Raw genomic sequence first — 16,039 nt, 5'->3', positions numbered from 1 at the left:
GATTAAACTATATTGAAATATTTGGAAAGAACACACAGCACTACATAAAAGGGGCACAGCATATCATCATGAAAAAGTGTATAAAAAAAATTCTTCCCAACAATGTGAGAATATCTGTATGTCAGCTAAAATTAACTCCAGGAAGGAACTGGGAAACTAGTCAGGATCAAGGAAAAAATGAATGCAGCACAGATGCTTCACATTCAACCTAACGTAGCTTAAGAGGTACTGCAAAGATGAATGGGACAAATAAGACAAATATCTAATAATAAGTCTGTAGTTTAAAGATGAATCACAGTGTTTCAGATGGCATCTGCACTAAATAGTATATGTGAAACACCAGTGTCAGCATCAACAGTGAAGAGGAGACTTCAGGTAGAATTGGCAAGAAAAGCTGTATCTCAGAGTGGTCAATTACAATTAAAAGACTGAGATGGGCAAAAGAGCACAGACATTGGACACTGGAAGACTGGAAGAATGGACAGATGAGTCCAAGTTTGAGGTCTTTATATCAAACAGAAAAACATTTGTTAGATGCAGCACAAATGAAAAGACATAAAATAAAAGTGCTTAATATCTTCTTTCAAAAACAGCTGGCGCTAGCTTGATGGTCTGGGGGTGCTTTTGAGGTGGTCAAATAGGAGATTTGTACAAATTGGAAGGGACATTAAAGAAGGAAAGCTATCACAAGATTTTGCAATGCCATGCCATACCCTGTGAACAGCACTTGATTGGGACCAATTTCATCCTACATCATGATAATTACCCAAAACACACCTCCAACATGTGTCAGCAATATTTGAAGAATAAGCAGTCAGCCAGAATACTGACTGTAATGTAAAGGCCAGCACAGTCTCCGGATCTGAACACTATCGAGCTGTTGTGGGAGCAGCTTGACAGTATGGTACGGAGCAAGACACGATCAAGCCAATCCAATCTTGTAGGAGATGAAATCTCATGAGATTATCTTGAAAGATTGACAGCCAGAATGTCTGCCAGGCTGTGTTAGCTAGTGCTGGTCTTCTTTGATGAAGGCAAAGTTTGAAGAACACATTCATCATTTCCATCAAAATAATTATTTTTAACTCTTACAACGTCAGGATGTCCTGTTCTTTCGACATATTTACGATTCACATATTTAGACTGTTTTTGTGTGTGTTTCTTTGGAAAACAATAACATTTATAAGTGATACCAAACTTTTGAGTGGTAGTGTATATGGACATAGATCTTTACTTTTGGTTTTAGTTCATATTCACATGTAAATTGATTATGTTACATTTTATGTATACAACAGTTTAGCTGCAGTAAGACATATTACATCATATTGATAGTCATTTAATCTATTATAGAAAAGCTGCATTAGATTTAGAAATGTGAATGTGCTTAGTTGTGTGATGATCCCAATATCTGTGTTCTGTTTTACAACCAGATTTACTGCAAGCCATGGATGCTGATCATGTGCCTCTAGAATTTTTTCTCTGAAGCAAGGTTCTTCATCTGAACTTGCAGTGAAGTGAAGTAGAATAAAGTGAAACAATGTGAACTGAGCTGTAATGGAGGATATATGATGTATTTGCACTTAAAGGAACCCCTGCTCACCACAATGAATATACAAGAAGGTCTATGGAGAGGAGAAGATGCCCTCAGAGCTGAGGAGTGGGAGAGTTTTGGAACCATAGAAATTAACTGTCTGTAATAAACAACATCATATTCAAAGGTGAAAAGATCGTCATTCCATCTCCACTTCATGCAGAAATGCTCTTACACATTTGTGTTATGCCACCCCAAGCAGTTGATTAATTAACATGTAAATTATTATTCTAGATGTCATTCTTAAGCAAGTACACATCATGTCTGTTGAAGTCCTTAGACAAAACCTATCTCCTCTAACTAGTCCATGCATTTGTTACTTCCAGACTGGACTATTGTAATTCCTTATTAATGGGATGTCCCAATAACTCATTAAAGAGCCTCCAGTTAATCCAAAATGCTGCAGCCAGAGTTCTGACTGGAATTAGCAAGAGAGATCATATTTCTCCAACGTTAGCTTCTCTCCATTGGCTCCCTGTTAAATCCAGAATTGAATTTAAAATTCTTCTCCTCACTTATAAATCCCTTAATAATCAGGCTCCATCTTATCTTAAAGACCTCATAGTTCCATATCTTCCAAGCAGAACTCTCCGTTCTCAGACTGCAGGTTTACTTGTGGTTCCTAGAGTTTCCAAATGTAGAATGGGAGGCAGAGCCTTTAGCTACCAAGCCCCTCTCCTGTGGAACCAGCTCCCAGTTCAGGTTCGGGAGGCAGACACCCTGTTAAGAGAAAACTGTGAAACAGCTAATCATATTGTCACACTCTGCACTCATGCTATCATTGTTTTGGTTTATACACAGCCTTCAACCATAACACATAACTGACAGGACCGGAATAGCCCGGTTCCCACACACAGACATACACATACACACATACGCACATACACATAATCACACCCACTCACACTGTGTACATTCTTATATCACATGACTATAAATAAAGGACCAAAGAACTGCCTCGGTGTACTCTCTCAGGGTGTTGCACTGAGGAGGGTGCCCTTTGTACAAAGACTATGCTGTCTGTGTCTCATCTGTCTGATTGCAGGGTTTCTTAGCAAGGAGTGAAATCATCATAGGTGAAATTCATCATAGGTGACAATCTCCTGACACACCCTCTCTACATTTAAGACTAGATTTAAAACTTTCCTTTTTTATAAAGCTTATAGTTAGAGATGGATCAGGTGACTCTGAACCATCTCTTAGTTATGCTGATATAGCTTAGTCTGCAGGGGGACCTCTACTGAAAAACTGAGCTCCTCTCCTCTCTCCTTTCTCCTGAATCAATGCAAATGCCACCATTGCATGTGATTAACTTTGTGTCTTCTCTCTCTTTTAGTTGTGTTTCCTCCTCTCTGTCTCCCTCTCTCTGTACTTTTCTGCAGGTATCCTCGGCCTGGAGCTGTACATCTCCAGAATCCAGTTCATCTGCCCAATGTTCTTGATGCTTGTTGTTGTCTTTATTGCCTGCTGTTCTTTTCTCTCTTCTCTTTCCACTCACCCCAACCGGTCGAGGCAGATGGCCGCCCACTATGAGCCTGGTTCTGCTGGAGGTTTCTTCCTCTAAAGGGAGTTTTTCCTCTCCACTGTTGCCTAAAGCTTGCTCAAATGGGATTGTTGGGTTTTCTCTATATTTTTTAGTATAAATATTTTCTGTAAGGTCTTAAACCTTACACTGTAAAGTGCCTTGAGATAACTTCTGTTGTAAATTGGCGCTATACAAATAAAATTGAATTGAATTGAATTGAATTGTTGAGGTGGACATGGAGCATAAATTTGTCGTCTTTAACCAAGTATCTTCAGACTAAAGAAGCTACTTGGACGAGTAGTGAAATGTTTCAACCTAACAAGAAGGAAGTTTACTTGCTATGACTCAACTTTCAGATAACTTAGCTAAGAATATTCACTGACAGTCCTCTTGTATGTTTGCTAGTACGCTATCAGGGCACAAAATATCAAGATGTACATTGTTGTGTGGCCAAGTAATTTTCCTGAGCATCTGAAGAACAAGACGCCTGTCATTGCTAAAATTTACCTGAATTTGGTGGGTTATTGGGTGTCAAGTCCTGCCTGTGGATATAGATGATAAGATACTACAGCATAGTATGTCCATAATGATTGTTTTTACACTGCTAAATGGATGCAGCTGTACATCCCTGCAGCTGATGACCCTTCATCGATTACTAAATTGTAATTTCTTGCTGGTAAATTCCAAAAAAGTGAGAAATTTTTTTGGTCATCGGCTCACCCTGACATGGTCTCCAGTTTAATCAATTAACAGTAACTCTTGACAACTGTGAGTTCTCAGAGCTCACATAAAGATATAACTGAGATTTCCATCTTTAACAAATGTAACATAACTAAAATTTAACCTTCTCTGTCCATGGCACATGCGGAAGCGTTAATTCACACCTTAATACCATCAAGACTTATTATTGTTATTGCTATATTTTCAGGCTCGCCACAAGCCAGTACTAAAAGACATGATTTTAACATTTTTTGCGCATTTGTGACACTGAAATGATTCAGCTCATCAGATAAATTAAAACTTTTGGACGATATCCTGATTAAATAGAAAATTCAGTTTTTACATTTTAATTTTTCTTTATTAAGGGAAAAAAAGCCCCATAATTTTTCCAGTGACATGGCTTTGAGCCTAATCACATGATCTAAGCTGTGTGTTGGTTATAAATGGAAATGATGACAGTAAGTGCTGAGCCTGTGGGGGGAGGGGAATGGTATCTTAATATACTCCAGGTCACTAGAAATTCCTGTCCACTGACCTTTTAGTAAAATTGTACAATTCACCAATTACAGACACAAAGACACTTTGACATGTGTGTTTGTAGTTAGAGTTTTGAGGAGGAAATTTTGTAGAAGGAGTAAAGATTATGGCTATGTTCGTAGTTCATTGAGAAAAATTTTGGCTTAAAAAATTAGCCTCTCCACTCGAAATGCCAACATTTTGTCATTTAAGCCAATAGAGAAGTTGAAAATGGAGCAAAAAATACAAAAAAATAAAACTGCCAAAAGTGTAAAAGATACAAAGAAGCGTGTGTGTTTTACATTTCTAAGACAGAAAGAACAAAGAGGTGGGATACAGAGAAAAACATGACATCAAAATATATTCAGATTATTCAGCAGGACGGGAGAGGCTGAATTTGAAGGACCAATGAAGTAAAGAGATGAGGGAAGGGTGAAGGGTCGAGATGGAGAGACAAAGAAACATATAGAAGGTGAGGGTTATACATAATGTGCCGGCTAACTGTTATTGCCTCACACAGGATTATATTTTCTATTAAACATGGTAGATGTTAGAATTTACATATCTGGCAAGTAAAATGTTTACTGACAGTATTCAATTTTGTAGTATAATAGGAGTACTACACTAGTAGTGGTCTGTTACTATGCACCCCCTTTAAAGTGTGATGCATTGTGCACCTTTCTATAAGAACCAGAATTAACTGCTTCAATTCAATTCTTCAGTTTGATGCACAGTAGCTTGTGTGTTGGATCGGACCACACAGGCCAGCCTTTACTCTCCACATGCATCAGTGAGTCTAGACAGCCCATAACTCTGTGCCACCTGATGATGAAATTGCTCAAAAACAAAACTTGCACTTAATATCAACAATGTAGGGTATTCAAGAGTGTCATGCTGCGTAATTGATTGTCTGGTCAAGAGCAAGTATATCAGCCCAGCCTTAGACTGATGAAGCCCCATATTACCTGTGCAGAATGAAGATTGTGTCATGATCCTGGCCCCACTTCCTGTTTTGTGCTTTTGTTTTTGCCTTCTTTCTTATTTCCCATCGTGTTTGTTGTCTCCAGGTTTATTTAATTACTCCTCATTGTTTTCGTCTATGTTTTGATGTGTTCCCTTTATAGACACTCCCTCATCCAGTTTTCCCCTGTCAGATTGTCAGCCTTCTACATTGCTCCCCAGCCATTCATTGCCTGGTTCCTAGTCCAGTGTTTTTGTATCTAGTCTTGTCTTTTGTTTCTTGTCCTGTGTACTTCCTTGTACCTTGACCCTGTTAAATACTGGACTTTAGCTTTGCCCTGCCCTTGCCCCTGCCCCTTTGTGAGTTTTGCCTTCTGTTTTTTGGACCTCTGTCTTTGTGGACTTGGCCCTAGATTTCAGACCTTGGTACTTTTGCCTGCATAAGTTTTTGCCTGCCCTTTTGGTAGTGTTTTTTTTTTTTTTGTTACATTTCTGGTTTAACACCATGCCCTTTGTTATCTCCATTTAATTTTAGTTCTTTGGTTTAGTAATTTTGGTTGTTACTTTGTTTTTCCATTCTGACTGTAGTTTGGTGCCTTGCCAACCTCTCTTGCTGTGTTTTTGTTGTTACTTTGTATTTTTTGGGCCTAGCCCCTCGTCTTTGCACATCGCTCTCGGCCACATGGTGAACACCATCATGGCAACTGACATTATTTTTTCTAAGACTCCATCTCCCAAAGTTCTCTGCTTTCCTGTCTAATTCCCCTTGTTCAACTCTATCATACATCGTGAAAAACTAGAATTCTCTCTCTCTCTCTCTCTCTCTTTCTCTCTCTCTCTCTTTGTCTCTCTCTCTCTATATATATACAGTCACCTGCAAAAGTAATTGAGTGGTGAGGCCACATCCTGGATTTCAGTTTTTTTTGCTGGTATATAAGACACTTACTTTACAAAACTTATTCATACATATTCTGTACATACATATTTTACATATTCTATATATATATATATATATACATCAATATATTGAGTTTTTCTGTATTGATATTATTGTTTATTGTTTGTGTTGGATCTTTCCTGGTTGTGGTTCCCTTTCTTTCTGTCTGTGTTGAGAACAACTGTAATGAGGCAAAGCAATTTTCCTCTGGGATTTATAAAGTTTTTTGAATCTTGAATCTTGAATTTTGAAAAACTTAGAACAAAACATAGTAGGCCTACTGTTTATGTCAGGTGAGCCAAAATAAGCAAAAGTACTGGATCATTTTACCCAGGTTTGTCTGGTTATTATTACTATTGTTCAAGCAATAATTAGCTCTAAATGACTAGTCTCAGTTTTAGCCTTGGGTTTTACAAGTGTTACCTGCGAAAAGCAAGTCATGTTGATTCTGAAAAAAGATGGAAAGTCAATCAAAGATATTGCACAAAAGTGTCCATGTCCAATACAATTTGGAATGTCTTCAAAATGCAAACCCCTGGTGTATTAAGCAACATTCAAAGAACCAAAGAAAACAACAGCTGATGACAGAAGCATTGTGAGAACCTCCAACAATCCAAATATCTTGAACCAGACATATTGAGCAGAAATAAAGAAGCCAAGCCACAATATTCAACCCCCTCAAATCCCTCATCAGCAGAAAGAAGGGTTGGATTTTACAGAACTGTAGAAAGATGAATAAGGTTTTGTGGACTGATGAGACCAAGAAAAACAATCTGCTCAGGAAAACAAACAAACAGGCATGCGTATCTCTACAACAACATTGTGGAGGTAGGATGAGGAGAAATGGGCAGCCTAACACTTCTGTAACAGGCTCACTAATCTTTATATCATGATGGTAGCAGAATATAGTCAGAGGTGTAGAGAAATGTTCAATAAAGCACTTTGCAAAGGTGACCTATAACTAAAACCTACTAACAGAACAGTCAAAATCAATAATGACATGCACAGAGAAAACTATTTTAACTGAATGTGAGGTGAATGGACCTGTACCTGTTATATATATACACACACACACACACACACACACACACAATGTGTTAGTCTTGGGCCTTTACCGACCTTCACAAGCTGAGAAATTAGACAGAGGTGAAAGTAGATTAAAATTCCTTAAGAAGTAATTCAACAAAATAATAAACAGTGAACAAAAATGTTTCTTTTATAAGCCTGAGCCTATGCTATACTATCATTCATCATATTTCATATTTATTAGGCCAAACTGGTTCAGACAGGGTGAGTACAAAGCAGTCTTGAAATAAAAGACCTGGGGTCAGCTGATTGTATTAGTGAACAGTAATTCGTAGCTAATCTTTATCCTGCTATCCTGACCAAAATAGCCACAGTCTGCTCAGTACACAGTATCAACACCTTTGTTGACATCATTGTCAGCAGAATTTTTTAAATGATTCATTTGCCATTTACAACATCCTACACACATCAAAAACTGACATTTTCATATGAAGGCTGCAACAGGCAGCCTCCACTAATCAGGTCACTGTTGACTGCAAGGATAAAGGATGATGTCATTCAAAATTAAATCATTTCTTGTACAGCATGAAAATCCGCCTTAACTGTTTTCAACTTTTTGAGCTTTTGTATTATCAGTGTTTTTATAGGTCAAAATAATTATCTTTAATAAAACTAAATAAGCTAAAGTTGGGAAATATTGTTAGAGATCACTCTTTAACCCTGGTATAAGTACAAAATACTGAAAATTCTCCCAAATTACTAAGAGAAGACGCAGCAGCTGTTGCAAGCCCACTTTTACTGTACTTTCTATCTCTTGCCTGCAGTCACTCGTCTCCATCACAGGGTGTCCTCAACGGTACTTCGGGAATAGTAACAGTCCTCCATATGTTTTAAATTGACGTTAATCTTATTATTAGTAAAAAAAAAAAAAAAAAAAAAACAGCGAATCGAATATTAAGTTACAAACTAACTGTTTCGATTGAATTACTAATGAAGCTAATAGAAATAATGCTTTATTTTAATATATGCACATAAAATATGGTCGCAACACCGGGACCAAGTGCTATTCAACCAGCAGTAAAATACTGTTTTAGCTGGTCCGGTACTCACCGTAGTAGCGCCTTGCTGGTGCATTTGCAGCGGCTTCCTCACATTGAACGGCAGCCGAGTTACGGAGGGTGTACCGGTGGTGCGCCATTGCGCGGTTGGTAGACAAAGGAAACGTTGAATGAAGAGGCAGCTGACTAGTAGCAGTTAGTAAGCTACTTTGCTCATCTCCTTCCTCCTTCTCTTGTCCTCTAACGTCAGGTCTACCCCGAAATGGAGCTGGGACTGGAGATGTCGCGTCACACTGTAGCCTGCTTTAATCAAATGTATATGTAGATAGTGGGAGATTTCTACTACACCGGAATAAACACTTAAATTCTCAGTAAACTACTGACTTGTCATGGAAACAGACTATTAGATGATCACTTTTCTTCAAGGGTGTCAACGTTTAGAAACCTTTTATTTTACCATCTATTTCGATGGATAGATGAGCATGTAGATGGGTGGATCCTTTTTTCATCGCCATACCTTATTATGATGATACATTATAGCAATGGAAATGGAAGTAACAAATACCTGTAGGATTTTATAGTTGATAAGACACTTGCGGTTCATTCCTTGGCGATTTGTGAAAATCTGTGAATTTTGGATGTGGCCCAGATAATGCCCAAAAACGCCTATTTTTAGATTAAACCCTAAACATGTCCACAAATATGCTCAGCTTAATACATTACCCTTTAAAGAAAAAGAATATAAAGGTAAACCTGTGTAATGTACAGTACTGCTATGTCTTTCACAGTCCTAGAATGTAAAATACCAATGTTACCCCTATACATTGTAGTTCATGCAAGCATGTTTTCTTTGGTATAAGTAGAGTAAAAAGTAATCTAATTTAATAAAATATACTGTAATAATTTGGATTTCAGCATCCAAAGCCGCGTTTTACTCTACGGTTGCTTTGTATTTTCTCTGTGGTACTAAAACATGTGTGTACTGCATATTTTATTTTTTGCTAAATTTATGTTAATATTTATGCTACAAAATTAGTAAATTATATTGTTAATAATTTAGCATTAAAAAAATATATATCAAAAAAGTATCTAAAAAAATCTAAGACTGAGGCCGCAAACCCTCTGAACTGCGACTTTGCGGGGGTCAAGTGTAATTGTATGTATAACCACTCAGGATGCAGCTGGGCAGCAATGCACTGAAGAATACTATAGGTCTGTATTAAACATCAGTCAGATGCCTGTAAGAATGTTGAAAGTGATTTTACAGGCCACAGGGGACAACATTCACAGTACTTGTTCTGTGTACCGTATTTTCCGCACTATAAGGCGCACCTAAAAGCCTAAAAATTTTCTCAAAAGCCGACAGTGCGCCTTATAATCCGGTGCGCCTTATATATGGATCAATATTGAGTCAGTCACGCAGTAGAACACGGGAATAGATGTTAAACATTAACCAATCAATGGTGCGGAAGTGGAGGCAGCAACAAGATGGCCAAGTAAAGAAGACTAAACAGAGTTTCCGAGGGAACAAAGCGAGATGGCTACAGTTGGAGGACAAACTCCTATCTTTTATTTATGTAACAGACAGAAACTAAATTAACAAATAATACACATTGTTACACATTTCGTATGTTACACTCGCACACGCTAGCTTGACTTGAATGAAGCTAATTACAATAACACCCACATGTAATTTATCACATGCAACAGGTAACAACTAACATACTTCTAATGACAATAAACATGTTAATACTTACAAAGACAAATGCTTTCCAAGGCACAAACGTATAAAGCACACTCAGCATAAACATGAACCAGTTTGTTTTACTGTGGAAACTAGCAAATACGTCAAAGCTGTACTATTGAACAGAGAGTGGAAAGAGCGCTCACTCTGCAACTCATTATCTTAACAAAGATCAACTAAAATACACAACTCTCACTCTGATACATTTTTAAGAACAATACTATAATACTTTTTAGCTGCCTTTGTCAAAACGTATTGTTATTCATTTATCACTTGAATTGAAAGGCATGATGGCAATCTATTAATAAAGTTTGACCGACCTCTCTGTGTGAGGATCCGCCGACTACCTTTCAGGCTGACCTCTTATTTTGAAGGTCCCGTTTCCGGGCGGAATGGTGTTCATGCAAGCAGCTTGACATTCGTTAAACCGATTGATTGCACCTGTTGTGCACCGGACAAACTCATGACAAACTAGTGTGGAGGACTTAAAGTACTGGATGGCTGAGGATTCTGCTACATGGATTATTGCTTTGGAGTATGGACTGTGATACTTTTTCCCGGTTTGTGTTTTGTTGAATGCCGGTGTTTTTCGTTGGATTATCTGTTGGATTATTTTGGATTTCCTATTGGAGCTACGGGTTTGGATTATCTATGTTTCAAGAACTTTGATTTCACCAGGTATTAATATTGACTCCTTTTGTGTTTTTCTAAAGAAAAGACTGCTCAGCTGATGCTTGCGCTGTAGTTTTGTTTGTGTGCAGCAATAAACGCACTGAACTGAGTAGATTGCTTCGGCCTTATTATTGGTCCTACTAACTCCTGACACTCTGCCTGTTTTGTTGACATTCCCTTTAGCGCAGCTCCATCAAATGTTGCATAACGTAACACCAGTCTCTACTGTAGCGTCTATATGCGCCTTATAATGCGGTGCGCCTTATATATGAAAAAAGTTTTAAAATAGGCCATTCATTGAAGGTGCGCCTTATAGTGTGGAAAATACGGTTTATCTAAAGCAATTATGAAGATATGGCAACTTGACTTAATCAATTAAGTTGCAGGGGAAATAAACTTTCAAGAATGGTGAACATTGTGCTAAAAAGGCTTAATGTGATTAATTAGGAAGGTTTAAACCTGAAGAAACCTATTTTAAAACACAACTGAGAACTTACACAGGAAGGTTTAATGGGTCATATAAGCATCAGACTATTGTTTTAAGACAGACTTGAAAAAATGGTTACTAATTTAAAGTTCATCACAATAATATATACATTTTTCACTAATTTCATGTAGATTTCCAGTATAATTATTATCCCAATTTGTTCTAGTACTCCATTATGAAACTGGTATTTGGCAACATATTTCACAACATAGTCATTGTGTAAATCATCTCATGCTGTATGACATCTTAGACACAAGTTTAATAGTCTGTAGTGATATGTTTTAGTTGAAAGGTTAACCTTTCAACTAAAACAATTTAATTTGTTGAAGCCACTAACAGTATACAAGTATCACATAGCTAATTACATATAGCCCAACTTGTTACGAGATGCCAGATGTGAGAGAAAAAAGAACCCAGATACACAGACCTTAATGCAGGAAAGAAGCCAACCTAAGAGAGATTCTGCTGAACAGCCAAAACAGAAGGAAGACAACATAGAGGGAGAATTGAGAGAGAAGCCTGAAGAGAGAGAGAGAGAGGAAGAAGAACCAGAGCAGGTCATTGATTATACCCATATGTCTCCAATTTCAGTTATATACAGTATATAATATGTTTCGAATGTATATACTGTATATATACAGTATATAAATATCTGTTTTATAATAAGAAATCAATGTGAAATGTCTGTAAGAGGGCAATCGGTGATAAAGTTAAAATAAATATTGTGTGCACAAGTCAGTGGTTAGGGAAGCGAAAGTTGATGGATTTGAATTGAATTTACGCATTTTGGACATATATGCTCTTCAATAAGCATTATTCATACCTTACCAAGGAGCTGTGAGCAAAATGATAGTTTTTATAGGAAAATAATACGGTATTGTTGATTCTATCATTTTAAATATTTTATATACCTTTTATAATACCTTCCTTTCTTTGACTGTAGTTATATAAGGATTCATGTTTATGCATGTGCTAGTGGAGATGCATGGTGCCTATAAAAAGTATCCACCCCCTTGGATGCTTTATCCTTTTATTGACGTTATAAATCAGTCATGCTTAATAAAAGTTAGTGATTTTGACAAAAAAAATCAGAAAAATACCTCATTAATGTCAAAGTGAAAACATCAACAACAATTTTAATTGAAAGTAATGTCGACTAATAAAAATATGTAAAGTGAAATCAGTGTTTGCATTAATACTCAACCCTTTTAAAATGACTGACCTAATCCAACAGAGGTCAGATATTTGGTGCTAGTAGTCACACAATTACTGAAATGGGGATCACCTGAGGGCAGTGAATGCATCTCAAGTAGACAAGAAACTTGTGTCTGGAAGGTTCCGTCACTGGTTATTCAGTATTCCTATCATGACCATTACACCATGAAGACAAAAAAACACTTCCAGCAACTCAGAAAACAGGTAATTGAAAAGCATAAGTCAGCGGATGGATACAAAAAAAATCTCCAAGGCACTGAGATGATGGCAGCCGGCCCTGGAAGGCTTGTTAAGGGAGAGGGTAAGATGAATGCGGCAAAATATAAGACAATCTTGGAGGACAATCTAATTCAGTCAGCAAGACTACGTCTTGGGAGAAGATTTGTTTTCCAGCAAGACAATGACCCGAAGCATACAATGAAAGCTACACAGAAATGGTTTACCGACAACAAGGGGAATGTTCTGGAGTGGCCGTGTCAAAGCCTCAACCTAGAGAATTTGTGGATAGACTTGAAAAGGGCTCTTCACACCCGATCCCCATGCAACCTGACAGAGCTTGAGCAGTTTTGCAAAGAAGAATGGCATTAAATTCTAGTGTCCAGATGTGCAAACTAATTGAGACCTATCCACACACACTCCATTCTGCAATTGCAGCCAAAGGTGCATCTACTAAAATTTAGTAGATGCATCTTTAGTATTTAGTAACTAAATACTGACCTGAAAGGGGTAAATATTAATGCAAACACTTATTTCACCTTGCATGTTCTTATTTAATTGACATTACTTTGTAGAAACCTGTTTTCACTTTGAAATTGATAAGGTATTTTTCTGAAATTGTTTTATCAAAGTCACCAACTCTTATTGACCACGATTGTTTATAAAGTCAATAAAAGGACGAAACATTCAAGGGGATGAATACTTTTTATAGGCACGAACCTCGAGACATATACACGCACCCTTTCAGCTGGAAAAAATGTAACAGAAATGCAGATCTCTACTCTCTAGAAGAAGTCAACAATTTTCTAAACGACACAGTAGCTGTAATCATTTCAGAAGGTGAAAGGATAAGTACAGGATCTCTTCCTGCCTCAGATCAGCATGCAGAACTGTCTCTGCTGCTCAAGAAGGGAGACCAGTGGCCCTAGTTTGAACAGACTATAAAGTGCTTTCCAGAGCTTTGTCTAACAGACTTAAAAACTTTCAGGGAATAATTTAAATTCTCAACAAAAATATTGTGTTTTTTTTCTGTATATGCTTATGTAGATGACTTAAATCTTTTCATTACAAAACACAGAGATGTTCAGTGTTTCGTAGAGGGACAGGGTCTCCTCTAGAGTTCATCTGCTAAAATTAATTGGGCAAAGAGGCCCTATTGGAGGCCTTATTTGGGGGAGAGTAGTAGTAGTCCACATATGATAGATACTTCTCATTTGTTGCAGAGGAGAGTATGGCGCTCAGGGTGTGACAAACAAAATTTTTGTGGATTTCTCTGGTCTAACACCATTTCTGTACTGCAGGCATGGCAGGTTTTTAAATCTGTGTGTACCAGTAATGACACCCCAGCATGTGGTTGTTTGAGGAACTTTTATTTTTAACAACTTTATAAGGACTCAAACTCTGCACACTATAAGTCCTCAACTGGCTTTAGAGAGGCTGGATGCACTAAACTGGGACATGTGATAAAGATGTCAAAAACATCTATGGACTTTGAGAGTTAAGTCAGGAGTGAGTGTGTGTGAGTGAGAATGCTCCAAAATCACCAAACTGCAGTTGTCATACAGATATACTAGACAAAGACTGTGAGGTAATGGGAGAATTATTTAACTAGTTACTGCATGACATATTTAGTTGCTTGCCCCACATGCTATTAACTTCAAAATTCAAAATAAATAAAAATAGAATAAATGTTTTTATCTACAAAAGTTGTTCAAAAAAGTTCCATTGGATGGCAGTAGCAGTCTAGCTGAGAGACAGACGATGTGATCTGGACTCGCGTCATATGTGGCCTTTTGTCTGTTCTCTTTCATTGGGGCACTTCAGCTCTGAAATACAGCTTTATGTATTCTTATACAGAATCTACCTACTACAGAAGCATATAACCTAATTTTGATTAATCTTGCCTAGCCTAGCCTAGGAAAGACAGTTTAATAATATATAAAGAAAGCCCTCTGTAAAGCTAGAACCACATATTATTTCTCGAAGCTCTGTTGAGCCAAGTATCCCCTCAACTCTCAGCAGAAATTACTTTATGAATTTCTTTACAAATAAAATCATAACTATTAAACAAAAAAATATATCAGATCCTCCCTGCATACGGCATGGATGGTCTTGTATGTACAAAAGCTCTAGATTAACTTGTAAGACCACACATTTACTTAGACATCTTATTCCCCGCAGATCAATCTGAATTGAGGTTCATATTAGATCAGATCAATTTATCTGATCTATTCTCTTTACAAACCGGCTATGTACCACAGGCTTTTAAGGTTGCTGTAGTCAAACCATTACTTAAAAAGCCTACTCTGGTCTTAGGGGTTTTAGTAGGTTATAGAACAATATTTAATCTGCCCTTTATCTCAAAAATTCTTGAAAAGGTAGTTTCTAAGCAATTATGTAACCACCATTACGGGAATAACTTTTATGAGGATTTCTGGTCATGATTTAGAGTACATCATAGTTCAATAACTTAACCTTAAATAGCCTCCAGTTATTCCAAAATGCTGCAGCCAGAGTTCTGACTGGAATTGGCAAGAAAGATCATATTTCTCCTACGTTAGCTTCTCTCCATTGGCTCCCTTTAAAATCCAGAATTTAATTTAAAATTCTTCTCCTCGTATATAAAGCACTTAATAATCAAGCTCCACCTTAAAGACGTCATAGTTCCATATTTCCCAAACACACTTCTCCGTTCTCAGAGTGCAGGTTTACTTGTGTTTTCTAGAGTTTCCAAATGTACAATGGGAGGCAGAGCCTTTAGCTAACTTTATTGTCATTGTACGTTGTACAACGAAATTAGAGTGCAATCATTTCGGTAGAACAAAATTGTCATAAATAAATAAAAACTAAAAACTGCTAAATGAGAAAAATATAAAACATCAGTAGGTTACACATACATACTCCAGCTATTGCACGGTTCCTTTAATAAATTAAACCCTTTTTAGCAGCGTTTAAGGCAACGGTGGCTCAATCAAGGTATTCTCCTGTGAAACCAGCTCCCAGTTAGGGTTGGGGAGGCAGACACCCCTCTCTACATTTAAGAATAGATTTAAAACTTACCTTTTTTTTATAAAGCTTATAGTTAGAGATGGCTCAGATGACTCTAAACCATCTCTTAGTTATGCTGCTATAAGTTATCTGCTGGGGGCCCTCTACTGATACACTGAGCTCCTCTCCTCTTTTCTCTACCCATTCAAATGCTACCATTGTATGTCATTAACTTTGTGTCTTCTCTCTCCAGTAGTTGTGCTTCCTCCTCTCTGTCTCCTGTTCTCTCTCCCGCCGTACTTCCACTGTTGCCTAAAGCTTGCTCAAATGGGATTGTTGGGTTTTCTATGTAATTTTTTTATACAATTATATTCTGTAAGGTCT

The 16,039-nt window shown here is 37.3% G+C and overlaps 1 protein-coding gene across 1 annotated transcript in view; it reads right to left on the bottom strand.

Annotated features, from left to right (window-relative positions):
• The window catches only part of LOC113171858 (choline transporter-like protein 5-A), a 50,881-nt gene extending 42,408 nt beyond the window's left edge, over positions 1-8,473 (bottom strand). The window contains exon 1 of the mRNA XM_026374600.1: positions 8,386-8,473. Within this exon, the coding sequence (XP_026230385.1) occupies positions 8,386-8,473 (88 nt within the window). The remainder of the gene's footprint in view (positions 1-8,385) is intronic.
• Positions 8,474-16,039: the final 7,566 nt, after the last annotated feature.

This window comes from Anabas testudineus, chromosome 17, assembly GCF_900324465.2.
Source record: "Anabas testudineus chromosome 17, fAnaTes1.2, whole genome shotgun sequence".
NCBI classification, from domain to species: Eukaryota; Metazoa; Chordata; class Actinopteri; order Anabantiformes; family Anabantidae; genus Anabas; species Anabas testudineus.
This window is presented reverse-complemented; position numbering and strand designations above follow the sequence as displayed.